The sequence below is a fragment of the Nomascus leucogenys genome, chromosome 22a (genome assembly GCF_006542625.1).
Source record: "Nomascus leucogenys isolate Asia chromosome 22a, Asia_NLE_v1, whole genome shotgun sequence".
NCBI classification, from domain to species: domain Eukaryota; kingdom Metazoa; phylum Chordata; class Mammalia; order Primates; family Hylobatidae; genus Nomascus; species Nomascus leucogenys.
This window is the reverse complement of record NC_044402.1, coordinates 74283999-74311179: the sequence shown is the minus strand read 5'-3', so window position 1 is coordinate 74311179 and position 27181 is coordinate 74283999. Positions and strand designations below refer to the sequence as shown.

The window sequence follows — 27181 nt, the reverse complement described above, 5'->3', positions numbered from 1 at the left end:
ACTGTAAGCTCCGGCTCCCAGGTTCATGCCATTCTCCTGCCTCAGCCTCCTGAGTAGCTGGGACTACAGGCACCTGCCACCACGCCCGGCTAATTTTTTTTGTATTTTTAGTAGAGACGTGGTTTCACCGTGTTAGCCAATACAGTCTCCATCTCCTGACTTCGTGATCCACCCGCCTCAGCCTCCCAAAGTGCTGGAATTACAGGTGTGAGCCACCGCGCCCAGCCCTATATTTTGTTTCTTAACTGGATATCGACTCCTTGAGGACAGGGACCATGCAGCATCTTGCAGAGCAGGATTCAATAAATGTGATTTCAATGAACAGGTAGCTGAGAGTGTCTGCAGGAAAACTTGGCAGCCAGCACCTGGTAAGTGGCTGCCTATGGGAGAGGGAAGGGAGGAGATGTTTCAAAGGTAATTTCCCATATGGGCTTCTGAGAGAATGATGGCCTCACTGTCACAGACAGAAGCATTGGAGGGGAGGAGGAGCTGGTTGTGTAGAGAAAGTTATGAGTTTAGCTTTGAACATTCTGAGTTTAGCTTTGAACATTCTGAGTTTAAGGTGAAAGTGAGACATCGAAGAGGAATTCACAGTGCTTAAAGATACAGAACAAGGCCGGGTGCGGCGGCTCACACCTGTAATCCCAGCACTTTGGGAGGCCGAGGCGGGTGGATCATTTGCGGTCAGGAGTTTGAGACCAGCCTGGGCAACATAATGAAACCCCGTCTCTACTAAAAATGCAAAAAAAATTAGCTGGGCATGGTGGCATGCGCCTGTGGTCCCAGCTACTCCAGAGGCTGAGGCAGGAGAATCGCTTGAACCCAGGAGGTGGAGGTTGCAGTGAGCTGAGATCATGCCAGTGCACTCCAGCCTGGGCGACAAGAGTGAAATTTTGTCTTAAAAAAAAAAAAAAGGATATAGAACAAGAACTCAGGTGACAGGAGATAACTAGAGATTTGGGAGTGAGTTTGGAGATGAGGGCTAACATTGCAGTATGCTGTGTTTCCAGCTTCTGAAGAACAGCTCGGGGAACCAAAAACTGAAAAGAAACCCTAAAGCGGCACTGTCTGATAGCTACTAGCCACATGTGGCCATTCACATTTAACTTTAATTAAAATAAAAAAACCCTTCAGTTCTTCAGTCACACTAGCCACATTTCCAAGTTCCTAATGGTCACATGTGCTCAGTGGCTATGGTAATAGGCAGTGCACACATAGAATGTTTCCATCACCACAGGTAGCTTTTTATGGGACTGCACTGTAAAGATACAGAGAAATATGTATTTGAGAGAAAACCAGAAAGCTGATAATGTTCAAGGGAGGGGACAGGGTTAAGGAGGAAATGTTTGCAGTGTCAAATGCTGAAATTGGGTGTAGAATTATATTAGGAAGGCAGTAGGAAGACAGCAAGTTACTGAGACTTTGGACAAGGAAAGGGAGGAAAGAAAAAAGATAGTAGCTAGGGACAACCACAGTCACATGGAGGATTTTTAAAGATAGGAAGGAATGTTTATCCTTCAAACATAGCTATGTTTGAAGACAAATGGACAAAGCCCTGTGAAGATGGTAAGAGTCCCCAAATCCAAGACTGCCCTTGCTTCTCTGTGGCTCTAGACTCAATTTGACGACAGTCTGTTGGCTATCCATCTCATGCAAGTCCTGCTAGCACCTCCAACTCAGCACATCTAAGACCAAACTCATAATGGCCCACCACTTACTCATGCCCTTTTAAGATCCTTTATTTCAGTTCATCTTTCCAGTTACCAAAAGCTGGGAAACTTAGTCATATTTGAATCATTCTCTTTTGCCTCCAGCCCTTTGATCAGTTACCTGGGCATACTAACTTACTGCAGTACTTTTCCTAACAGGTACTTTTTTTTTTTTTCTAGTTTAAAATAATGCTCATAGTATTTCAGGCAAAGAGAACAATATAGAGACTACAATAATAATATACTCAGCCTAGCTTAAGTGAAACTTGCAAATGTAAACAAAGCCCATGGGAAACTCATTCAAATGCCATTCTCCTCTTCATACCAAGGGTAATCACCATTTTAAATTTAGCACACCATTCCTTTGCAATTACAGTGTTACCACATATGTATATATCCATATATAGTATAGAATATAATTTGGTACATTTAAAAACTTTATATAAATACAGTAGTAGCATAACATTTATTCTTCTATAACCAGCTTTTTTTCACACAATATTGAGATTTATCCATGATGGTCATCTCTTTTAATTAATTATGGATTATTCTGTTTATATATTAATGCACATATTATACATATATACTTATGTGTGTATAGATTATACATATATATATGTGCGTATAATTGCATTTTTTATTCCAGCTGTTTGGTTGGAATGGCGTGATGACACGGTGCAGCACTCAGCCATTTTAGGGGGAACTGGAAAAATTCTGTTCCTTAAAGCAGGTAAAAGCTGCCTTCAATATTTTCTACAATTCTATCCAATCTTCTCCTAACCACATCATTATTTTTTCCCCTTTCTCTTACCTTCTCTAACTAGGCTTTGGGTATCATTGACTCTTTTGAGATTAGTTGTTGTTTATATCTGGTTTATATGACCAAAGAAAATAAACAAATTCTATTATCTAATTGAATCATAAAGTATGAATACACCCCATGCTGAAGGTTGTTGCTCCTCATTTAAGGACATCACACTTTAATGGCTTGAGGTTATTTATTACTATTTTTGAGAAAGGAAGAGATGAAATATAAGGGGGATTAAGTGTATTTTATGTAAACTAAAATGTTTCTGAAGTATGATAGTGATTATGTAGTAGAACAACTTAAGATCCTTGAAATCCAGTGTGAACAGGTTAAAGAGCTCTAGGATGGTTAAAAGTAAGGTCACAATAATAGAAACAAAGGTTATGTTCTTGAGACATTAATTTAGGTTGAATGATATAGAATTGTCACCTTTTAAGATAAAAAACAGTCGAATACTGGCAATTTCATATGGTCCACTTGACAGATGTTCAGGAGGGAAGAAATGCAGAAGTAGGGAGTGTGAAGGAAAGGGCATAGGTCTCCAGGTGTGGTGCCGTTAACCAGGGCCATCACTTTTTAATACTGAATGGCTAGGCTCTTGCAGATGTAGATCAAACAGTATTTAGTTGTCTCTTCTCTTTGTAGGGAAGAAAGGGGTTGCAAAATATTCCATGCCAGCAGGTGTATAGAAGCCTTCAAGGATTTTTCACCGTCATCACATTTCCAAAGGATTTAAGAAAACTTACAAAAACATATGACATTTTAAAAAGTGAGTAAATCGAGGATATGGGAAAATAAAGTGACATTTAGATCTCCTAATATGATGTAAACAATGGCCAGCACAGAATTTCCTCAAATCGTTTTGGAAGAAAAAGTATAAATAATATCCAGCACTGTGATTCTCTCCCTGCTAAGCAATTGCAGTTTTGGGTTACTATGTAAATGTAGCAGTAGGTGCCATTCAGAGGCAGCCTTCTAATAAGAAAATAAGTATTTTAATTAAGTTGTATTTCGGCCGGGCTCATGCCTGTAATCCCAGCACTTTAGGAGGCAGAGGTGGGTGGATCACAAGGTCAGCAGTTTGAGACCAGCCTGGTCAACATGGTGAAACCCCGTCTTTACTAAAATTACAAAAATTAGCCAGGCGTGCTGGCAGGCGCTACGTGATCCCAGCAACTGGGGAGGCTGAGGCAGCAGCATCGCTTGAAGCCGGGAGGCGGAGGTTGCAGTGAGCCAAGACCATGCCATTGTACTCCAGCCTGGATGACAGAGTGAGACTTCGTGTCAAAAAAAAAAAAAAAAAAAAAAAAAAAATTGTATTTCAAGATTTGACTACAATACTGAAATAGGTAGGAAAAGGTGTTCTTTCAAGAGACTATCTTCATTTCCACCCATTTTTAAAAGATATTCCATGACAATAACTCAAGTGTGGTCTAAGAGGGTTCTCTGAATCTGACTAGAGCAGTGAGGGATGCTTTTGGTAGATGCATCTTTTGTTAAAAAATTTAAAAAACTCATACATATTTGTACATATTTACGGGGTACAGTGGTATTTTGATACATGCATACAGTGTTGTAATGATCAAATCAGAGTGTTTAGGGTATCTATCACTTTGGACATTTTTTTTCTGCCCCCTCTCCCCTGTCACCTTGAACATTTGTAATTTCTTATGTTGGGAACATTTCAAATCTTCCCTTCCAGTTATTTTGAAATATAAAATATATTGCTATTTACTATAGTCACCCTACTGTGCTATTGAACACTAGAACTTATTCCTTCTATCTAACTGTATGTTTGTACCAATTAACCAACCTCTCTTTGTCATCCTACCTCCATATGTATCTCTTAAAAGCATCGCATCAAAAGCAGTATAGTTAGTTCAGGTAGGTTTTTTTTTTTTTTTTTAAGACAGTCTCAGTCTTGCTGGAGTGCGGTGATGCCATCTCGGCTCACTGCAACCTCCATCTCCCAGGTTCAAGTGATTCTCCTGTCTCAGTCTCCTGAGTAGCTGGGATTACACGTGTGCGCCACCATGCCTGGCTAATTTTTGTATTTCAAGTAGAGACGGGGTTTCACTATGGCAGTGAGGCTGGTCTCGAACTTCTGACCTCAAGTGATCTGCCTGCCTCGGCTTCCCAAAGTGCTGGGATTACAGGTGTGAGCCACTGCGCTCAGCTAGGCTATTTTTTTCTTTTTCAGAAGTGTTTTTTTGTTTGTCAAAATGGTCTGTGGACGTGCCATCCCCACCGCCCCCCCCCAAAAAAAAAAGAAAAAAGACAATTCATGTCTCATATCATTTGCCAATTGGTATCAATGAAGAAATGAATTTAATTCCTGTGGCCAAGTACTTTGCTCTCTAGGTGGCTGGACTAACACTTTGCAAAAAGGGTATGGTGACAGTGTAGAACATATCCCCACTCCTGAAAAAAAACAAAAAAACAACTGAAAATGCCTGAAATATCCTTTCTAGGGAAAGAGCTACCTTCCACCCAAGAGATCCAGGTAGGAACAGTGATAATAGTGACTTCCCTTCCTCTCTCCCAGTCCACTTATTTTCACCTGTCCTGCTGTTCAAGGCACCCATCTCTTTCTCCATTTCCCCCACCCCAAATCAGGTTATTTTGTGACTTTTATTTCCTTAAAAGTTTTTGTTGTAAAATAGTACATAGGTTATACCATTCAACTTTGAAAGTGATTTTTCCACTTAAATATGAGACTACAACGACTTACTATTAGTAGAGATGAACCCTATTCTTGGACGCATAATTTTGAGTCTCGCTTCCGCATGTTTGTGGTTTTTAGGTTAATTCCCTGGAAATTCGATCTTTGTACAATTAAGAGCAAAGTAACCATACAATGTTTCTGATCCTGTGAGCATAGGCGGTTAAGTGCTTTGGAACTGGGATGCAAACTCACTATCTCACAAATGGATTACCTATTAAGTTAGGACACACAAAATCTGGTTAAAGTGCTTGGACTTCACAACCTCATCCACCAGCACATCACGTATCACACAAAATATCATCACAGTAATGGGAAAACTGAATCTTGAGCCAGATTTCTAAAAAAGAGGTGTTGTGGACAGTGTTTCCACCTCTTGAATTTAACTTCTTTCTTGGTAACTATACTTGAAGGTAACAGGGAGAGATGTCTCTTAGTTGGCAAAACAGAGACAGAAAACCTGAGCATTTTCCCCCAGGATGACAGCAAGATATCAAGGATGTCAAAGAAGGAAGGAGTGTTAACCTAATCCAGTAAGTGAAACAAGATTTTAAAATACAACAAAAATGTTCCAATGGGGAAAAAAGGTACTTCACCGGTTCACGACTTTAAAAAACGTTGGCAGTGGTTGATGGGCTTGTTTCAGGAGATACCTGACTTGGTACCAAGACGATAAAGAGGCCGGGAATAATACGTTTGTGCAGCCAAATGATTATGTGACCGATTTTTTAAAACACAGAATTCTGCCCCATTGAATACATATACATACCACAAGTAAAATGAAATATACTTTTAAGTGCCCGTTTTGGTGCCACTGGCCAAAATTAAAACTCTCCTTCCGTATGTGAGGTGACTTGAGATTTCTTTTTTGCTTTAAATGCCTGCCTTCAGGGTACGTGAAAGTCGGAGACCGGTTGGAAAGCTGGGCTAAGGGGGCTGGGAGCGAGATGGCTGTGACTGTGAATCAGAAAGCTGGATGTGTGAGAGAAAAATCCTCCTCCAGCCTCGGAGGGGGTGTCTCCCCTAATACCAGCTCCCTCCCCCCCGGCTCGTGGGGCGGGTCTGGTTTGCTCAGTAGCGGCAGCGGCCGCAGCAGCAGCCCCGGGGCTGAGCGGCGGTGGCCTCCTGGCAGCGCAGGGAAGCGGTGGCTCCAAGAGCGCGAGGCCCTGGGGAGATCCGGCCAAGGCTGCTGCCGGGATGGAGGAAGCGTCCAGTGGAGCAGGAGTCACCGGGGACGAATTTCCTCCCCAGCTCAGCTCCCCTACAGCTTGGCTAGGCCTGCTCCGATCGCCTGCGAGGCGGAGGAGGCCTGCGCCTCGGGCCTGGCAGCGGCAGCCGGCGAGAGAGGCGGGCACAGCGGGGTAACCGGCAAGCCGTAGCCGCTCTCGGAAACCTACGCTGCCACGGCCGCTCATTGTCTCTCCCCTTCCACCCGGGGGCAAACAGGAAGCGCGCCGCCTGGCAGACCGACGGACGGGGACCTGGACCAATGAGCACAGCCGACGAACAGCACGGCGGCGAATGAGGGCCAAGAAGAGGGGCGGGAGTTCCGGGCGGGCTGTCACCCTCTTCCCCCCTTTTGGGCTGGAGGCTCCACCTTTTGTGTTTCCCGCACAGTCAATCAAAATAGGAAAAAAAAATCCCCGGACCGCTCCGGCCGTGTCCGCCGCCGCTTCCCGCATCCTCTCCCGCCGCCGCCGCCTTCGCTCCTCACCATGTGTAAGGCGGCGGGGAGCCCCGCCTGAGGTGCCCTAAACACACTATGACCGGTACGTAAAGCCGAGAGAGAGCAACCCTTGCTGCTGCCGCCGCCGCCGCTGCCGCCGACCACAGCCAGCCCGGGGCCGCTGCCGCCGGTCCTGGCCCCGTGTGTGCGACCGAGTGTCTGTGAGAGGCAGAAAGCTGCACTCCCCTGCGCCTCCCTCCCCTCCCTGCCAGCCACCGTCCACCCCCGAAGCCCCAGCAACGCCGTCTCCCCGCCAGGCCCCGGGGCGGGCGGCCCGGTCCGCCGGGAGCGCATCCCCCTGTGTGCGGGCGCGGGCGGGCGTGTGTGAGTGACTGACGGTGCGAGAGGAGCGAGCGCGAGTGAGAGCGAGCGGCGCGAAGGGAAAGGGGAGGAGAGGAGAGGGGGCAGGGGCAGCGCGGGGAGGAGGAGGAGGAGGGAAAGAGGAGGAGGAGGAGGGTTACAGGCAGCGGCGGGCGGGGGCAGCAGCAGGAGGGGAGGAGGGAGCCGCCGCCGCCGCCGCCGCCGGGGGGCGGGTGGGGGAGGGGAAGGGGCCTGGGTCCGGGCTTTGGGAGTAATTTCGCCTCGGCCCGCGGGCCCCCTCCCTCTCCGCCACCCGCCTTCCTCCCCACCCCCACCCCCCCGCGCTGTGCCTGCAGCTCCCGAAAAGCCCGTGAAACAAGAGGAAATGGCTGCCTTGGACGTGGATAGCGGCGGCGGCGGTGGCGGCGGCGGCCACGGCGAGTATCTGCAGCAGCAGCAACAGCACGGAAACGGCGCGGTGGCGGCGGCGGCGGCGGCCCAGGTGAGGAGCGGCTGAACCCCGGCCCGGCTCCCCCCTCGCGCCGCTTTCTCCTCCCCTCGCCTCTCCCCTCCCTCCTCGCCTCACCCCTCCCTCCTCGCCTCTCCCCTCCCTTCCACTCCCCTCCCCCCGCCCCGGGAGCTGCCCGCCCGAGGCGCCAACGCTCCGACCCCGCCCGCGCCGCCCCGCCTCGCCCGCCTGCCGCCTTTTTGTGCGCGTGTGAGTGTGGGCCCCAGCGTGCCCTCCTGGGGGTGGGTTCCGGGCGGAAGGCGGAGGCCCGGCGCGCAGCCCGCCGCCCGCCTGCCCGCGGACCGGGGAGCCGGGGTGCGTGGAGCGGGGGACTCCAGGCGGGGGCCGGCGGCGGGACCAGGAGGAGGAGGAGGAGAGTGCGGGCTGGCGCTCGCCCGGGCGCAGTCGGCGGGGACCGAGTCGTACTTCCTGTGCGAGCGGCGGCCCGGCCCTAACCGCCACCCCCTCCCCCTGTCTCCCTCTCTGAACCCGCCCATTGGGGGTAGGACACTCAGCCGTCACCGCTCGCTCTGCTGGCCGCTACCTGCAGCAAGATAGGGCCGCCATCGCCGGGCGACGACGAGGAGGAGGCGGCCGCCGCAGCCGGGGCCCCCGCCGCCGCCGGAGCGGTAAGTCCCGCGCGCGGCCCGCCCCCGCCGAGGCCGGGCGCCCGCCATCCCGGACCCGTGGCGCGCCCGCCCAAAAGGCCTCCCCGGCGCCCGCGCTTCCCCCGACCCGCACGGGCCGCTGGGCTCCAGGGCGCCCTTTCCTGCTCTTTCGCATCCCTGTTCGGATCTGAAGCCAGCCCAGGCTTTCTCGAAATTGTCACTGCGGCACCTCGCGCAAAATCTTCACAAAATGAAGTCTGAGAGGGCGGGGGTAGAGGACTCCAAAATGGATGTTTGAGCAATTCATATCAGTGCTGAAAACTCCTTCGCTGAACACTACAAAATTTTCAAGCACAGCCTATCGGCCATAGATAGTATCAACTAGAGGCAGTGTCTTTAGTTTTTAGTATTTTTGAACCTGGAGCATTTTGTTTTGGAAGTTACAGGATCTTACTGCTTTAAATCATACATTATTAAAAAAAAGGGTTTATTCTTTGAATTACCCTTTTGTATGCAGGAGTGAACACTCTTTGCTTTTTTAGTGACCATTCAAAATGGTTGAATTTTAGTTTTTGCAGACTACTAAAATTTGCAGTGACTTTCTTTTTTGTAAGGGGGGGCGAGTGAAACATTTAGCAGCCTTTGAAATTAGCAAGTTGCTTAGATAGTACTTTAGCTTTTGAAACTGAGTATGACTATCAGTGTTAGAAAAGTATATGTAAGGAATTGTATTTACATGCATACTAGTAGTACAGTACTTACAGTTGAATTTGGTTGGCAAAAGTATGTTTTCATTTTATTACGACTGCTAGTCAGGTAAGATGTGGTGGGATTCTTTCTGTAGTGTTTTCAGTGTCTGGGGCAAGGGGAGGAGCTCGCCTGTGTTATATGAGAGGTTAATACAAATAGGATAGGAACAGTTTTAGACTGTTAATTGTGAATTTTACATTTGGATCATCACTGTTGTGTAGATTTGTTCACCTATTAAAATAATGAAAACCCTCTCGTGTGTGTGTGTGTGTGTGTGTGTGTGTGTGGTGGATCATAGGAATTGATTTGTGGAGTGATCACTTTGAATAGTCACTGAAGACAGAAGTTTGGTATTTGGTATAGTCTACAGCAAATGCTTAGTATGTCCAGGTATTTTTTTTTTTTTTTAAGTTAAACCAGTATTAGGCTATTATTGGTAAATAGATTTGTAATTTTAGTGCTTCGTTATAGGGGATGTGAATAGTTTTAATGTCTTGTTTTTTCATAAGCGGATTAAGATGTAAAAATGTAAAATTATGTTAGGCATTGTTATTTTTAAATACATTTATGGATTGGTACGCCTTTTTTTCACCTCATTTCAGCTTCACTGAGGGTTGGTAGATTTTTTTATGAACTGTATCCCTCTAGTTCCGAAGTGCCAAAACAAATTGACTGTATCTTAAAAAACTACTGCATAAGTAAAATTAAAAAGCAGATTGCTTCTACTGATCTTTTTTGTATTTCAAATGGAACAGAACTTTTCTTGTAACTGTAATGTGTAAAGTTTAGATATCAGTTTACAGATGGGGGAGGGGAGAAGTAAGGAAGTATGGGTGAAAAATATGTGTATGTACATATATATGTGAGTCTGAGGCCCAAGGATAGAATACTGTCTCCAACCTTAGCCAGCTGTGGCCATATACTTGTAGGGAAGTTTCCAGGCTGCTTCAGCTGCTTCTCTGAATTACCAAATCACTCCTGACAACACATATTCTGCCAGATGAACTAGAATCAATCTGATAAATCTGAGATTTATCAATCAAATACATCATGATTTGCCAATCATAGTAAAATGAAAATAGTTTTGCCTAAAAAAAACCCAAACCATATATTTATGATGTCTGGTACCTGCACCCAAGATTTTTCACTTTGAGTAAAATTGGTAAGACTGGCTTGTGTGTATTTGCCTTAGCAAATAGAAAATTTGCTAAAAATTTATTTTTCCAGTGCAAATGTGAACTTAAGACATTTTTTCAGCACATCTTAGAAAAGGAAGGAAATTCACATGAGTTCATGGGCTTAGATAATCTTTTATTACTCAAATGACTGGGAATTATGAGAGGTTATAGCTGTGTTTTTAAATAATTGTATTTTGGAATAATTTTAAATTTATAGAAAAGTTGGAAATACAGAACTGAGTCATCTCATACCCTTCATCCAGCTTCCCCTAATGTTAGGATAATGATGATACATTTGTCCAGTGAACACTGGTATGACATTACTAACTAGACTTTGTTTGCATTTCACCAGCTTTTCCACTAATGTCCATTTTCTCTTCTGGGATGCAGTCCAGGATTCCACATTGCATATATATTGTTGTGTTTAAACAAATGGAAATATACACATACAGATTAACTTTATGCCAGTTTAGCTTGGTATTTTGAGATTAAAAGGGCCTTGAAAAGCCAATCAACTGTGCTGAAGATTGTTTTTAATATTTGGATTTTGAATTTGGAATTTGTCATAAAAGAGGATCCTAGCCAAGGGTGTTTGGTTGCCCACAGTACATTGCTGAAGAAGTCTAGTCACAAAGCAGTCTCGTATATAATGTCCTACAACATGGACTCTGAAAGATGGTTTTATAGCAACGCTCCTTTGTACTTAAGTTGTGGCTAATTTCTTAAGTTGTGGCTAATTTTAGTAGTAAACCAGGAAATAGAAAAAAGTAGACCTTTGTGCAAGTATTAACTTTGACCAGTTTGCGTTTATGTGAACTTGTGGATTATTAATTTACTTCATTTTTACTTCAGTGGAATAAAATAAGTGACTATTTATTTTTATTTATTTTTTTTTTTGAGGCAGAGTGTCATTCTGTTGCCCAGGCTGGAGTGCAGTGGCACGATCTCGGCTCACTGCAAGCTCTGCTTCCCGGGTTCACGCCATTCTCCTGCCTCAGCCTCCCGAATAACTGGGACTACAGGCGTGTGCCACCATGCCCGGCTAATTTTTTTTTGTATTTTTAGTAGAGACGGGGTTTCACTGTGTTAGCCAGGATGGTCTCGATCTCCTGACCTCGTGATCCGCCCACCTTGGCCTCCCAAAGTGCTGGGATTACAGGCGTAAGCCACTGCGCCTGGCCTAAAATAAGTGACTATTGTGAAAGTGATTGCCTGATCTTTGGTTTAGGTTGTAAATTTAGTGTTCCTTAATTTGGCACATAAACGTTGAGCTAAAAAATAAGTAATAGCTTACTTCAAAAAAGTTATTTTGCCATTATTTAAAATAAGACCTGTGCTGTCATTGTAACTAATTCATTGGGTAGGGTAATTCTATTTGAAGTCTGTTTCAGTTCTTCTAGTGCTCTTTGAAGATTTTAAGAAACTTGAATATTTGCCTAAGTTCTTAGTTTGTTTCCACCTCAGCTTCCCAAAAACTTGTTTTTGTTTCCAGTTACACTCCTTCCTTTCCTATTTCTGGCTTTCGTAAAGGCATTCGTGGGAACCAAGTTAATAATCATTTCCAAATGCTATGTAATAGGTGGTGTGAATTTTTTCTTTTTCCGTTTCCACAGGTATATTTGTATGTAGAGAGACTTAGAGTGCCTTAGTTACAACTTTTTACCGTACTAACGCCAACATTCATGTTAGATGGTGTTTTTGTTTGTTTTTTGAGAAAGACTTGCTTTGTCTCCCAGGCTGGAGTGCAGGTGTGTGATTACAACTCACTGCAACCTCAACCACTGGGGCTCAATTGATCCTCCCACCTCAGCCTCCCTAGTAGCTGAGACTACAGGCATATGCCACCATGCCTGGCTAATTTTTGTATTTTTTGTAGAGATAGGGTTTCGCCATGTTGCCTAGGCTGGTCTTGAACTCCTAGACTCAAAGGATCCACCCGTCTAGGTTTTGTTTGTTAATTGTCCGGTAAGAATATTAGGTACTGAGAGAAACACTGGTGGATTTTTAATTTGGTTTGTAAACTTATGTAGACATAAGTTATGTAGAGGATTATCTTGCTTCTAAACCAAATACTAGTTTTCATCTAGGTTACCTGTTTTAACTTTTTTAATTTTTATTTTTTTGATACTGAGTCTCGCCCTGTCACCCAGGCTGGAGTGCGGTTGCGGAATCTCGGCTCACTGCATTCTCCGCCTTCTCAGGCCCAAGCCATTCTTCTGCCTCAGCCCCCGAGTAGCTGGGACTACAGATGTACACCATGCCTGGCTAATTTTTGTCTTTTTAGGAGAGGCAGTGTTTCATCATGTTGGTCAGTCTGGTCTCGAACTCCTGACCTCAAGTGATCTGCCCGCCTCAGCCTCCCACAGTGCTGGGATTACAGGCGTGAGCCACCGGCCCTGCCATGGTTGTATGCTTTTAAATCTCCTTTTATTCTTTTGTTTCTGTAGTGTTTCCAGTAGTCTAACATCAAACATTTTTCAAACTTTTTTTTTTTTTTTGGTCTCAGATGATTTTCTGATTTATTCCTCTCCCATTTGATATTTACTGTACTTTATCTCTTTTAGTGGTATATTGCTGATGAAATTTGTTTTACAAATGATTGTGCTTTACAAGGCTTTGTAGTTTTGAAATAATTTGGAGCTGATTCATTGTGGAATTGTGGAAATAAATAGGCTTAAAATTGGTTTAGACTTTTTCATAGAAGGCTCTTAATACCTCAAAATTTGTTTTGATCCATTCTGTCATTGTGTTTGCGTGATTTTAAAGTAAAATAACTATTCATTCAGTAAATATATATTGATCTTACTGAGTGCCGGGAATTGTGCTAGGCTAATTTTAATGGATGTTTTTCAAATCTATTCTCATAATCTTAGCAATCACAATGATCTTGGGATTACACAGTGCTCAACAGTTGATAAAATCTAATATTTTTCTTCTGGTTCTTATGACCCTGCAAGGTATTGTTTTTCCAGTTGTTGACATGAGGAAATTGAGTTGCTCTAACTCACACAATTCCACAGTGTAGCCAGAACTAGAACTCAGTTCTGAGCTTTTTTTTCTTGTGTAATATATTCTTTGTCGAGTGTAGTTTTAGCATAAATCATCTAGTTTTCTGATTCAATGTGTGAGTGTAGTTTTAGCATAAATCATCTAGTTTTCTGATTCAATGTGTTTTTTCCATTCCATTTAGAAAATAGGGTATTTAGCAAATTTTTTTAAAACTGCAAATTTATTAAATTAAAAAAGTCCCTTTTCTTGCTTCTTTTTTCCCATCGTTGTGCTTCACAGCTATTTTAATAATGCTTTTCATTTCAGGCTTATTCAGAAAAGTTCGGAATACATCACTTTGCTCTAGGTTTAGAGATTTTCCTTCAATTAATGGCCTGAATTGCTGGGAAAAATGGCACTACAGTTTATTTTTATCTAGCTTCTGGAGAGGGGATGACTTGGGCAATATTTACTCAGATTTGTCATTTGAGTTAGCTGTATTTATTTTTAAGGAATTTCTTGACTAGAAAGCTGTTCAATGATGGTTGAATATCTGCCTTTATTACTATTTTGTAAAAAAAAAAAAACTTTAGATGCTATAAATTTGACTTTTTTTTTAAAGAAAGGAAAAGGGACAAAATGCCAGTATTATAATATTAATTTGTGTCTGAGTTACTATATTCTTTGATAAAAGTTCAATACTTGTAAATTTTATGCTGGTCAGAAAAAATTTCAGTGGATCCTCCAGGTGAGCAATAACCTTAAGAAGATAAAGATTGGATTTTAGACACACTTTAGTGTAGATTTTAGTATATATTTTTAAATATTTGTAGTTTACTTAAAATGCCAAGAGACCGAAATGAAACATTTGTCACTGTAATGTGAGGAAAGGTGACTTAACATTGTAATTTCCATACCTGATTGAAGTTGCAGAGTGACATGTGACTTTAATGTCTGATCCTTCATTTTAAAATTATTTAGTAAATATAATTTAAGTGTATTTAAGACAGATCACTATTTTAGTTCAGGCCTAGAGATTTGTATTGGGTTCCACAATTTCTCAGCCTTTAGTCTCTTCTCTCTTTCTTTTGGTCTCCTTCATTGAGCCTCAGTTTATCTTTATAAAACAGATGTGATTGCACCACTCACTTGCTTATAAACCTTTTATAGCTTTCACTCACTATCTACAGGATAAAGTCCAAACATTTAGTGATCTGTGAAGCCATTTACAAGCCTTGATAAAAATACCTAGTCCCCATTACTTTCCTCTATGAATATGAGCCTTTTTTGGGATCTTTTCTCCAACTCCAAACTGCATATTATTATTTAGGGTTTCTTTTTGTCTGTGATTTTATTGTTTCTGTGCTTTTATTAGTGCCTCTTTTTTAACTGACTACAGGAAAGTCTTATATTCTAATATTACTTTAAAATATCTCTATATGAAATCTTTTTTTTAATCTTGTATTTTCCACAGAGAGTTTTGATCATATGACTAGTCTATGCTACTTTTCACATTGTATTAGCATGGGTGTGTGTATGTCTGCTTGGATTGACAGTGAACCATTTGACGATTGGGATTGTATGTCATGGGTTTACTCGTGTATTTCATCTTGGTAAATTACGTTCAAATGTTTGAATTGAGTCATTTAACTGTGGTTCATCCACCGAAATAACTGTATATATTTCTCAACTATGTCTTCATGAAAATTAGGTAGTGAGTTTCTTTAAGAAACTTAAGGTTTTTTTGTTTATCGTATCTGCATTAAGTTTTATGGAATGGTTTATGTTGAGAGAACTGTGTATGTCTCAACTGATTTTTATGGTCCCATTGAAATTCCCGTTGAGAATATAATGAAACCCTAGATTATCTTTCTCTCCCTCAAATTGTATTAATACTTTGTCAGAAAGTTGGCATGCTGTTTTAAAGGGCTTCCTTGAAGCCTAATCATGGATCTTAGGTTGACAATTCTGGGCTAGATAGGCTTATGTTCCCATTGTCTAATGATACATGGAGTTACTGAACTCACAGGTAGATCTAGAAGGAAGTAGGAGAAGGATGGCTTTATTTTGATGATAAATTACATAGGTCTTATTCCCTGTGTCTTTGCCATTGGTCTTGGGGGTAGGAATGACACAAATATGATCCAGTGTTTAAGGGCCTGTGTTTTGGAGTTAAGCTTAGCCTAGTTTTAAATCCTGTCTTGTCTGTTTGATAGCTATGTGATTTTGTCCCTCAATTTTCTCAGCTGTGAAATAGGGATAATACCTATCTCATAGGATTATTTTAAGGAGTAAATTACATAATCCTGAAAACCCTTCTCATAGTACTTGGCATATAAAAGAAAACCTTAAATGTTAGACATTATTGCTATTATTCCCTTAAAAAAATCTACTCTTGGACATTGACATGTAGGGTTTTATTGCTTTCTGCTTTTCTACATTGGGTTTTTTCCAATCTTGCCTAATCCATAAACTATGGGGATGATAACTGAGCTTCTAGCAGGTCCAGAAGTATACAGACTGTGGCCTTACCTACTATTCTAAGTTTGCAGAAGAATGCCAGACATACACCAGCATACAAAAGGTATATGCCAGGCATTCTCCTGAAAACTTAGAATAGTAAGTAAAGTCACAGTGTGTATGCTCCAGCTTCTGATCCTAGAAAAACCTTTCAAATGGGGCTATGTTGTCATGTGGTCACAGGGCAATGACTTTTTCTCATTAAGTTTTTTTAAGGTCTTTATTTTTCGTTAGTTCATGGAAAAAGTAAAGAGTTTGATAGCTTAATGGAATAGCCCTAGCCATGAGTTTACTTTAGAGTATGTTAATAGATGCCACAAAAGAGTAGATTTCATTATTTGATTTTAGGTTTATAGCAATAATAAATCTTTTCTAACTCGGATGACTTTATACACTATGCTGTTTCCTTTTTATACACAAATATAATGCACCTGATTTAGTCATAGCCATCTCCACTGTTTCGTATTTTAACTGTATAGTGTTAGAGATCATAGATGCAGGACTAGAAGATTGGTCTGTGGTTGTGATGAACATTCTGAGAATTTTTTTTATCCCATTCAAATAGGATGAATTGTCTTTGCAGTAACAAAACAGGAAGTGATAATTATTGTAGTTCATATAGTACTGCTACTGTATTTGAACTCTATTGTATTTTAAGATAAGTTGAATTTTCAGGTAGTAGGATTTATACCAGTTTTTAGAATTTTTTGAGGGTTGGTTTAAATATACCACAAATATATCACCTTTTTGTATTCTTCATCCAGACAGGTGATTTGGCTTCTGCACAATTAGGAGGAGCACCAAACCGATGGGAGGTTTTGTCAGCCACACCTACAACTATAAAAGATGAAGCTGGTAATCTAGTACAGATTCCAAGTGCTGCTACTTCAAGTGGGCAGTATGTTCTTCCTCTTCAGAATTTGCAGAATCAACAAATATTTTCCGTTGCACCAGGATCAGATTCATCAAATGGTACAGTGTCCAATGTTCAATATCAAGTGATACCACAGATCCAGTCAACAGATGGTCAGCAGGTTCAAATTGGTTTCACAGGCTCTTCAGATAATGGGGGTATAAATCAAGAAAGCAGTCAAATTCAGATCATTCCTGGCTCTAATCAAACCTTACTTGCCTCTGGAACACCTCCTGCTAACATCCAGAATCTCCTACCACAGACTGGTCAAGTCCAGGTTCAGGGAGTTGCAATTGGTGGTTCATCTTTTCCTGGTCAAACCCAAGTAGTTGCTAATGTGCCTCTTGGTCTGCCAGGAAATATTACGTTTGTACCAATCAATAGTGTCGATCTAGATTCTTTGGGACTCTCGGGCAGTTCTCAGACAATGACTGCAGGCATTAATGCCGATGGACATTTGATAAACACAGGACAAGCTATGGATAGTTCAGACAATTCAGAAAGGACTGGTGAGCGGGTTTCTCCTGATATTAATGAAACTAATACTGATACAGATTTATTTGTGCCAACATCCTCTTCATCACAGTTGCCTGTTACGATAGATAGTACAGGTATATTACAGCAAAACACAAATAGCTTGACTACATCTAGTGGGCAAGTTCATTCTTCAGATCTTCAGGGAAATTATATCCAGTCGCCTGTTTCTGAAGAGACACAGGCACAGAATATTCAGGTTTCTACAGCACAGCCTGTTGTACAGCATCTACAACTTCAAGAGTCTCAGCAGCCAACCAGTCAAGCCCAAATTGTGCAAGGTATTACACCACAGACAATCCATGGTGTGCAAGCCAGTGGTCAAAATATATCACCACAGGCTTTGCAAAATCTTCAGTTGCAGCTGAATCCTGGAACCTTTTTAATTCAGGCACAGACAGTGACCCCTTCTGGACAGGTAACTTGGCAAACGTTTCAAGTACAAGGGGTCCAGAACTTGCAGAATTTGCAAATACAGAATACTGCTGCCCAGCAAATAACTTTGACGCCTGTTCAAACCCTCACACTTGGTCAAGTTGCGGCAGGTGGAGCCTTCACTTCAACTCCAGTTAGTCTAAGCACTGGTCAGTTGCCAAATCTACAAACAGTTACAGTAAACTCTATAGATTCTACTGGTATACAGCTACATCCAGGAGAGAATGCTGACAGTCCTGCAGGTGAGTCTTAAGTTATGTCATGCCATCAGTAAGTTCAGTGATAATACATAGAGGGAAATTTTTTGCTTTAGGTATTTATCAGCATCAGGCTCACATTAGAAGTAACGATCAATGTTTGTATGAAAATATGTTTGTATGAAAGTAGACATCAAAGTATCTTCCAAATTATTCTTTGAAAATTTGTAGGTTTTGAAGTTAGTGATTCATTTTTCTATTATGCCAATTGCATTTATAGTTTTTTCTTTATATTTGTTTTGACATCTGATTGATATTGTCAGGCATTATAAAATTTTTATTTGGCAGGTAGGGTGTCTTGGTTGGCCTTAGTGTGATGTGAATTAAAATTTTTATGCATTATATTTGGTTGAGGAGTCAGGTTGGAATAGTGAAAACATGGTACAGGGAGTAAATATGCCTCAGCCACTTGCTAGGTGTGTGATTTTGACCAAGTTATTTTTCTTTTGCAAAGTCAGTTTCCTTGTTGTGTAAAATGGAGGTGTTGGCACTAAGTAACTGTCTAGGTGACCTTCCAGACCAAGAATTCTTTGATTCTGTGATAGTGGGCATTAAACTTAGCTGTGCTAGAAATAGTTGTCAATAGTATGGGTAGACATTTCAGAAGTCTACTCTTTGAATGTTGTATAAGAAGTAAATAATTAAGTTTAAAAAGAGATAGTGTCATTTTTACCCTATTAATGTTGTCTGTCTAGATGACATTTGGTTGAATGTTTTGTTGTGCAGTAAATCCTGAACTTTATTACTTTAATTCTGTTTTGTATTTGGATTTCTGTGGAGATTGTATTACTAACATTCTTTCACCAGGTCAGTGATTCTAAACTCTTAAATTGGGACACTTTAACTGAACTGATTGACATAACTCCCATCACCATTTAAAGATTACCTTTTTTCTTTTGATAAATTTGTGATACATGCTTAGAAAATTGGAATGGTCTTAGAACCTCAGATCTGTATTTGGAAGTCCTTTAATTGCATTTGAGCCTTCTGAAGCTGTGATTATTTTTTTTTAGGGGTTGGGATTAGGATTTCTGTAACTGGTTTAGAGCGGTAGTTTTTTTTTGGTTTTTTTTTTTTTTTTGAGATGGAGTCTCACTCTGTCACACAGGCTGGAGTGCAGTGGTGTGATCTTGGCTCACCGCAACCTCTGCCTTCTGGGTTCAAGCAATTCTCGTGCCTCAGCCCCTCCAGTAACTGGGATTAGCTCCTGAATAACTGGGATTACAGGTGCACGCCACCACATCCGGCTAATTTTTGTATTTTTAATAGAGGTGAGGTTTCACCATGTTGGCCAGGCTGGTCACAAACTCCCGACCTCAAGTGATCCGCCAGCCTCGGCCTCCCAAAGTGCTGGGATTACAGGCGTGGGCCTCCCAAAGTGCTGGGATTACAGGCGTGAGCCACCACTCTGCTCCTGGCCTAGAGCAGTAGTTCTTAAAATGTGATCTCTGGACCATTGGATATCCCTGAGACGCTCTCAGAGGGCCTTCACATCAAGCCACACTAAGAAATTGTTTGCCTTGTTCTCTGTGTTGACACTTTCAGTGGTGGTGGATAAAACTGCTTGTGTCTTAGCATAAATCAAGGCAGTGACAGCAAACGGTAATAGTTATTGCTGTATTCTTCGTGACCATGCACTTGCAGTTAAAAATCCGAGTTTCACTGAAGAATGACCTTGATGAACCAGTAAGAAAAGATATTTACTGAATCTTGACCCTTGACGGCTGCATGTCTTTTAAAAAATAATAGCTTTATTGGGATATAACTCACATACCGTAAAACTCACTCTTTATACAATTCACTGGTTTTAACTGTGGTCATAGAGTTGTACAGCCATCATCACTATGTAATTTCAGAGCATTTTTATTACCTCAAAAGGAAACTCGTACTCTTTAGCAGTCACTCTTCATTCCCTTCCCCTCAGACCCTGACAACCACTATGCTAGTTTCTGTCCCTTCGGATTTGCCAGTTATTTTGTATCAGTGTAATTGTACAATACGTGGCCTTTGGTGTTTGGTTTCTTTCATTTAGCATGATGTTTTCAAGGTTCATCTGTGTCATAGTATGTGTCAGTACCTCATTTTTTTATATATAGCTGAATACTGTTCCACTGTATGGATATACCACATTTTATTTATCTGCTGATGGACATTTAGGTTGTTTCCACTTTTTGGCTATTATGAATAATGCTGCTGTGAACATTTGTATAGGTAGTATTTTGTGTGGAAATGTTTTCTTTTGGGTATTTACCTGGGACTGGATTGCTGGGTTATATGGCAATTGGGTTTAACCGGTTTTCCAAAGAGACCATACCGTTTTACATTCTCATCAGCAATGTGTTGAGGGTCCCAATTTCTCTGTAGCACCACCAACCTTATTATTGCCCATCTTTCTGATTACAGCCATCCTAGTGGGTATGAAATGGTATCTTTTTATGGTTTTGGTTTGTAGTTCCTACTGCATATCTTTGTAGTATTCTTTGTGATGAAATGGGAAGTATGCTTTAATAAAGCATTTTTGCTACATATCAAAATAAGAATTGTCTTTAAAAAACCACTTTTTTTCCTCAGTTATGCAGTTCTGTGAGTTGCAAGCCGAACTAGATGCTATTTTCATCAAATGCTGTTTTTACTTGAAAGAATGACTGATAAGCTGTGGTGTTGAGATTAATGTAGTTGAGTGACAGATATTTCCTCAAAAAAAAAAAAATGAAGTGAGCCTGTCACGTGAAGGAAAAAAACTGGAAAGCATTTGCTGCTGCTGCTGACAAAATTTGTGCTTTCCAGTGAAAATTAGAATTTTAGAAAACTCAAATCTATTATGAGCTTGATACCTTCTTAATACTTAATATTTTTCCGATGAGATGGGTAGTGATACTAACAAAGCTTTTTTGATACTGTATTTTAATGAAATGTACTAACACTTGGAAGATCTGTATGATAGTTCAGTGAACCGGCAGTTTTCAAATGACTCAACTCATTATATTATAAAATTATGCATGAGTAAAAGATCCATTCAAAGTGCGAGATAGACCAGTAACAGTGTAGAAAGTTTACAGGTAGTGTCAGATTCCACATTTGGACTGAACTTTAAGAAACTGCCACCTGTTAAGTTTGGTGTAGTATTCAAAGAAAACCCACAATTGGCTGAAAGGATATTAAGTTATTCTTGCCGTTTTCAGGTACATTATCTGTGATACTCTTCATATGCTTCAGCCCGAACCATATATTGCAAGAGATTGAGTGCAGGAGCAGATATGAGACTTTAAATGTCTTCTTTTATTCACTCTAGACATTACAGAGATTTGTGAAAATGTAAAACATGGTTTTCTCATTAAACTTTTTTTGTTTTGAAAAATGTTTTTCATAAAATGTTAATTTATGTTAACGTGTAATGGATTTATTTTTAAATGAACTAAATTTAAATTTCTGTTTATGATACAGTAAATATCAATATACACATGTACTACATGAACAGAAGTTTTTTGTGAACGTCAGTAATACGTAAGTTTGGAAAGGAGTTCTGAGACTAAAAGGTTTGAGAGTTAGATGACAGACTACTAAAGACATAAAAGATAGTTTTTAGAAACCAGTTTTTAATGTGTGTACAAAATTAATGTTACAGAGTTCTATAGGTGTTAGAAAATAATCTAGAAACTTTGATTTTTGTGGATTTCTGTTGGTCATGAAATGAACTTGGTATAAAGCACTAAGTTCTTCAGTAACGTAATTTCTTTTCAAATGTTATCAGAATAGAAACACTGTGTATATTGAATACAAAATGGAATTTTAGTTTATTGAATGGTGCCCAGGAAGGGTAAAATAAATACTCCAGAAAGCCATTAAATTTGAATTTTGTCCTGATTTTAAAGGAACGGGGAAATTATTTGAGAAAGTAACAGTTAAAGCAAGTGAGAATAAAAATGCTGGATAAGACATAGCATATTTAGTAATAAATTCATTTTGAGGATATAAACTTTCTCTTGGTATACTATCTAATTGGCAAGAAGGGATATATATCATGTTAAGATGCTTTTTCTCTCCAGAAAATCAGAGCAAAACATTTGTTTCAGTGTTAACATGTAGTATGCCCAGATGAAAATGCTGAAAACTTTGACATCCTTGGTTTGTCTTTTCTTTTCTTTTTTTTTTTTTAAGAGACAGGGTCTCTGTCTTCTAGGCTGGAGTGCAGTGGCATGATTATAACTTATTGTGATCTCAAACTCCTGGCCTGAGCCTCCTGAATGTGTAGAACTACAGGCTAGCGCCACCATGCCCAGCTAAGTTTTAAATTTTTTTGTAGAAATGGCATCTCGCTATGTTGCCCAGGTTGGTCTTGAACTGCTAGGCACAAGCAGTCCTCTTGCCTTGGCCTCCCAAAGTGTTGGAATTATAGGCATGAGCCACTGTGCCTAGCCTGCACTTTACTTTTGATAAGCATGACATTAATGTAACAATTTCCCAAAACAAAGGAGAAAGTACCTTTTTTTTTTTTTTTTTTTTAACCAGGGCTCTGAAACTTGCCTTTTTGTTTGTTTCTGTTAAGTTTAAAGGACCCTTTTAACAAAAGTAACCTCTACTCCAGCCTGTTTTAAGCAGTAAGTCTGACTTTGTTCCCTTCTTTTTTGGGGTACTTTTACTACTACTTATCCTTTAGAAGCCAAATCTCCATCTTCCTGGAAACATCAGGCGCCAAGCTGAAACCTTACTAATCTTACATATTTCTGTCCATTTGTGGCCCACTGAGAAATGCATGCTGTTTTAGGAAACTTCATTGTTGTCTCATTTTTACTTTATTGTTGCTGTGTATTTGAAACTGGGTAAGAGGAGGCAAAGGATGAATTTATGTATCTTTCCAATGTCAAAATTTCCCCCAAATTTAAGCCAAGACTTAATTCAGTCTCTCAAACTTTAGTCCTCTATCAGATTTTGTTTTAACTAAAATACGGTTAATCTTTCAAGACTGGGCACATTTAAAATGGAGTCAGGTGTTTGAAGTTGGAAGAAGAGTTTATAGAAGTCATCTCTTCTTAAAAGCAAACAACTTAATGTTTAGAATTCCCCATTATTCATGAAAAACTGGATAGTTGCAGGTTAACTGGTAGCTATCTTTTTTTATTAGAGAAAATAGAAGCCTTACAAAAGGCAGGATTTTTTAACTTAATATTTAAGTATTTAAAGATTGACAGGCAAAAGAGAGGGATTGATCTTTTATGGGCTCCTACTGTATCGGGTACTCTTTAGGTGTTTTTAGGTGTATTATCTCATATAATTCTTTCTCACATTAATCTATTTACTATTCTCACGGTTGGATAGGAAAGTAACTGGCCAAGGCTTCACAACTAGGTTTTGTTCTTTTCACTATCCTATAGTGTCTTGGCAGTGTGCTCTTTAATTTATATCAGTATTGTATTTTTCTTCCCTTTTTCTGATTATTTTTATTTCAGATTTTTTTTTCCTTTTTGGGGGTAAAGATACTAGCCTTGAATAAAGTATTTTCTACATGGTAAGTGGAGGAAATGTCTTCTGAAACATTTTTATTTGTGATTCTAACAAGGTAAAAGATAAATCCTTACTGATTTTACCTAAGGGATCACTGTCAGAACTGGTTGATTATAGAAATGCACAAATACTGCTAAAAGGCCAACCCTATTGCTTGAAAAGTGGAGTGTATGATGGAAATGTGGTCTTTTTAGTTACAGAAAGAATAGACAAAATGTGATGACTATGATCTGTGCTGATTTTAAGTAATTGGTAGACCTCCTTTTGCCCCCTTACACAACATAAAAGGTTGTTGTGTAAGACTTTTACACTGTTGCTTTCTGTAGACTTCAAAGTTGTCTTATCAAAAATAACCTGAGGATGGTTTATTTAGGTATCATACCACTTAGCTTGGTTATGTCTGAGTTCCTCTTCATTTGTGAATCACATATGTATTGCATGCTATGGTCTTTAAATTTTAGAAATTAAGATTTTTAATGCTTGGGGAAAACCTATTCATATTCTGATTTTCCAACAATTTTTTTGGTTTATTAATTTTGAGTCTTTTAATTATGTATTTTCTGTACTTAAAGTTGATCTGCTTACAAAAGTAATACATGCTTGATATGGAAAACAAAAACTTGGAAATATTTAATGTAGAAAGTGAAATTTTCTCTAATTTCTTAGGAATAAGACTTAGTGTCATGTATTTTAAAATATTGTCATAATTATACTGCATATACACTTGTTACAATATTGCTTAATTTTTAGTTTTAGGAGGATGAAAATAGAATAGTCCCCCCTTTATCAGTGAGGGATGGTTCAAAGACCCCCATTGGATGCCTGAAACTCCAGGGAGTACCAAACCCTATATACACTATGATTTTTACTATATAGTAATGAGTGGGTAGCATGTACAGTGGATAGGCTGGACAAAGGAATGATTCACGTCCCGGGTGGGATGGAATGAGACAGCATGAGATTTCTTAGTGCAAAGAATAGCATGTAATTTAAAACTTATGAAGTCTTTATTTCTGGAATTTTTAATTTCATGTTTTCAGACTGTGATTGACTATGGGTAACAAACCATTGTGGAAGGCAAAACCTTGGATAAGGGTATATACTTGCTAAGTATTTAGGTCAAGAATTACATCCTATTTAATTAGCTATTAATATAGATAAAAGTACTCCACATGCAGAAAAGCCCAGAGTTAGATTCATTGCTGAAAACAAGAGCCTGGAGTAGGGCTCTTTTTTGTTAAAGGGGAGCTACAAAAAGTTGTTGCTGTTTGTTATCCTGAGGTATGACTTAAATGAAGATTTACAGAGATGAGACGATGATGCAGGAAAATAGGAGGACATCAGCACAGTCTTACGACCACCACATCTGAACCAATCTGAACCATTGAACTGTTAGCTGAGTGTTTGGATTTGTGATACAGCCAGTATTACTACTTACAAGAGTTATATATGAGTTCTGGGGCTTGCAGAAATGCCAGACCCAAAATTGTAATACTGAGAAAGAAAGAAAAAAATTGTATTCAAGATGATCCTGAAAACCTAAATTCCAAAATACATGAAGGCAAAATCTATGAAAGATAGCTTATAAAATCAACAATTAGGAGATGAATTCATGTCAGATTAAAGAAAATAAAACATTCTGTTAAAGACTTTAAAAATCAGTATGCTTGCAGTTGTCGGTGAGATAAAAGAAGCAATAGCATCTGTAGAAAAGAAGTGAAACAAAAACAATAAATATGGAAAAACAATCAAATCCTGTACATGAGAAACACATTTCATTGATTCTAAGACAAATTTTTGAAATTGGGGTGCATCTTGCAATTCAAGGCATGTCAGTGTTTTTCTCTCTTTTTTTAAACTGGTAGTGCTTTCTCTTAGATGAAACATAAAAGTTTTTTGGGGAGAAAAAAGACAACCTTTAGAATGGATTGAGCAAATAGTAATATGCTTAGGAATTTACCCAGAATACCACACAGAGGTAATGAACGAGCAGTTAAGACATGGAGGATAGATTGAGAGCCACCAGTATAGGAATTTCAGAAAAAAAGAATAAAGTGAATGGCAAGAGAAGCAATGTTTGATGAAATAATGGCTAAGAATTTTCTTGTGTTGAAGAAATACAATCTACAGATCAAGTTTTATTTCAGGTATGTAGATAAGTAGACATAAGTTCATCTCTGACTTAAACTAAAATCACAGACATTACAGAGATGTTACATTAACATCTTAAATGTTAACAGAGAGAAGACGGATTACTTAAAAGGAATGATAGCCCAGCCAGGCATGGTGGCTCGTGCCTATAATCCCACCACCTTAGGAAGCCAGTGCAGGAGGATCATTTGAACCCAGGAGTTAGTTTGAGACCAGCCAGGGTAACATAGTAAGACCCTCCGTCTACCTTTAAAAAAAAAAAAAAAACAAAAGCCAGGCGTGGTGGTACGCACCTGTAGTCGCAGCTACTGGGGAGGCTAAGTTGGGAGGATTGCTTGAGCCTGGCAGGTTGAAGCTGCAGTAAGCTGTGATTGTGCCACTGCACCCCACACTGGTGACAGAGCAAGGCCCTGTCTTAAAAAAAAAAAAAAAAAAAAAAAAGGCAGATCTTTCTTTTTAGCCACACAGATGTCAGAAGATCGTGGAGTAATATTCAGAGTGCTGAGAGAAAATAACCAGCAGCCCAGAATTCAGTGGGCAATTAAACTACTATTCAAGATTCAGAGTTCAGTGAAGATATTTAAAATACTATTATTCAAAGATCTTTATTGAACTGACTCCTGTAGAATTAAGTAGGAAAAATGGATCCTGAGGAAGTGAGTTGGAAATGAGGAAATAACAGTAATTACAGAAGTGGATTTAAAAAATTGATGATTTGAATCCTACTGTGGTGGTACATGCCTTTAGTTCCAGCTACTCAGGAGGCTGAGGTGGGAGAATTGCTTGAGGCCAGGAGTTTAAGACCAGCTTGGGCAAGATAGACCCCCATCTCTTAAAAAAAAAAAGCCAGTAATATTGGTAACTTAGAAATATAAAACATTTCAAAAGTACACAAAAACAATATATAATGAACCTTCCATGTACCCCTTTCCCAGCTTTAGCAATTATGAACACCCTGCTATTCTTGTTTCCTTTATTTCTACCATTTAAAGTTTTATTTTTGCTGCGTTATTTATTCAGTGTGTTATTTTTGTGACCGTATCTTGCTCTGTCGCCCAGGCTGGAGTGCAGTGGTGCGATCTTGGCTCATTGCAACCTCCACCTCCTGGGTTCAAGTGATTCTCGTGCCTCAGCCTCTCGAGGAGCTGGGATTACAGGAACCTGCCACCATGCCTGGCTAATTTTTGTGTTTTTTTAGTAGAGGTGGGATTTCACCACGTTGGCCAGTCTGGTCTTGAACTCCCGACCTCAAATGATCCGTCGACCTCAGCCTCCTAAAGTGCTGGGATTAAGACATGAGCCACCAGGCCTGGCCTTTGCTGGGTTATTTTAAAGCAAATCTGGCATCATATAATTCTATCCCAAAATACTAATGGAGTAGTTCTCAGTGTGTGGTCTGAGACCCCTGGGGGAGGTGTCCCCGTGATCCTTTAATGGGAGAGTGAAGTCAAAGCTATTTTCATAATATTAAGATGGCATATACCTCTCACCTCACAAGTAGTGTACAGTGGAGTTTTTATTAGGGAAGCTGAACATTTTTGCGTGTTTATTGGCTATTTGTGTTTTTTTGTT

At 40.3% G+C, this 27181-nt stretch overlaps 1 protein-coding gene across 1 annotated transcript in view; it reads left to right on the top strand.

Moving 5' to 3' along the window:
* The first annotated feature begins 6313 nt into the window (after nt 1-6313).
* The window catches only part of SP3 (Sp3 transcription factor), a 56130-nt gene continuing 35262 nt past the window's right edge, over nt 6314-27181 (top strand). The window contains exons 1-4 of the mRNA XM_030803068.1: nt 6314-7008; nt 7622-7767; nt 8280-8402; nt 16582-17941. Coding sequence (XP_030658928.1) covers nt 7002-7008; nt 7622-7767; nt 8280-8402; nt 16582-17941 — 1636 coding nt within the window. The 5' untranslated portion in view covers nt 6314-7001. The remainder of the gene's footprint in view (nt 7009-7621; nt 7768-8279; nt 8403-16581; nt 17942-27181) is intronic.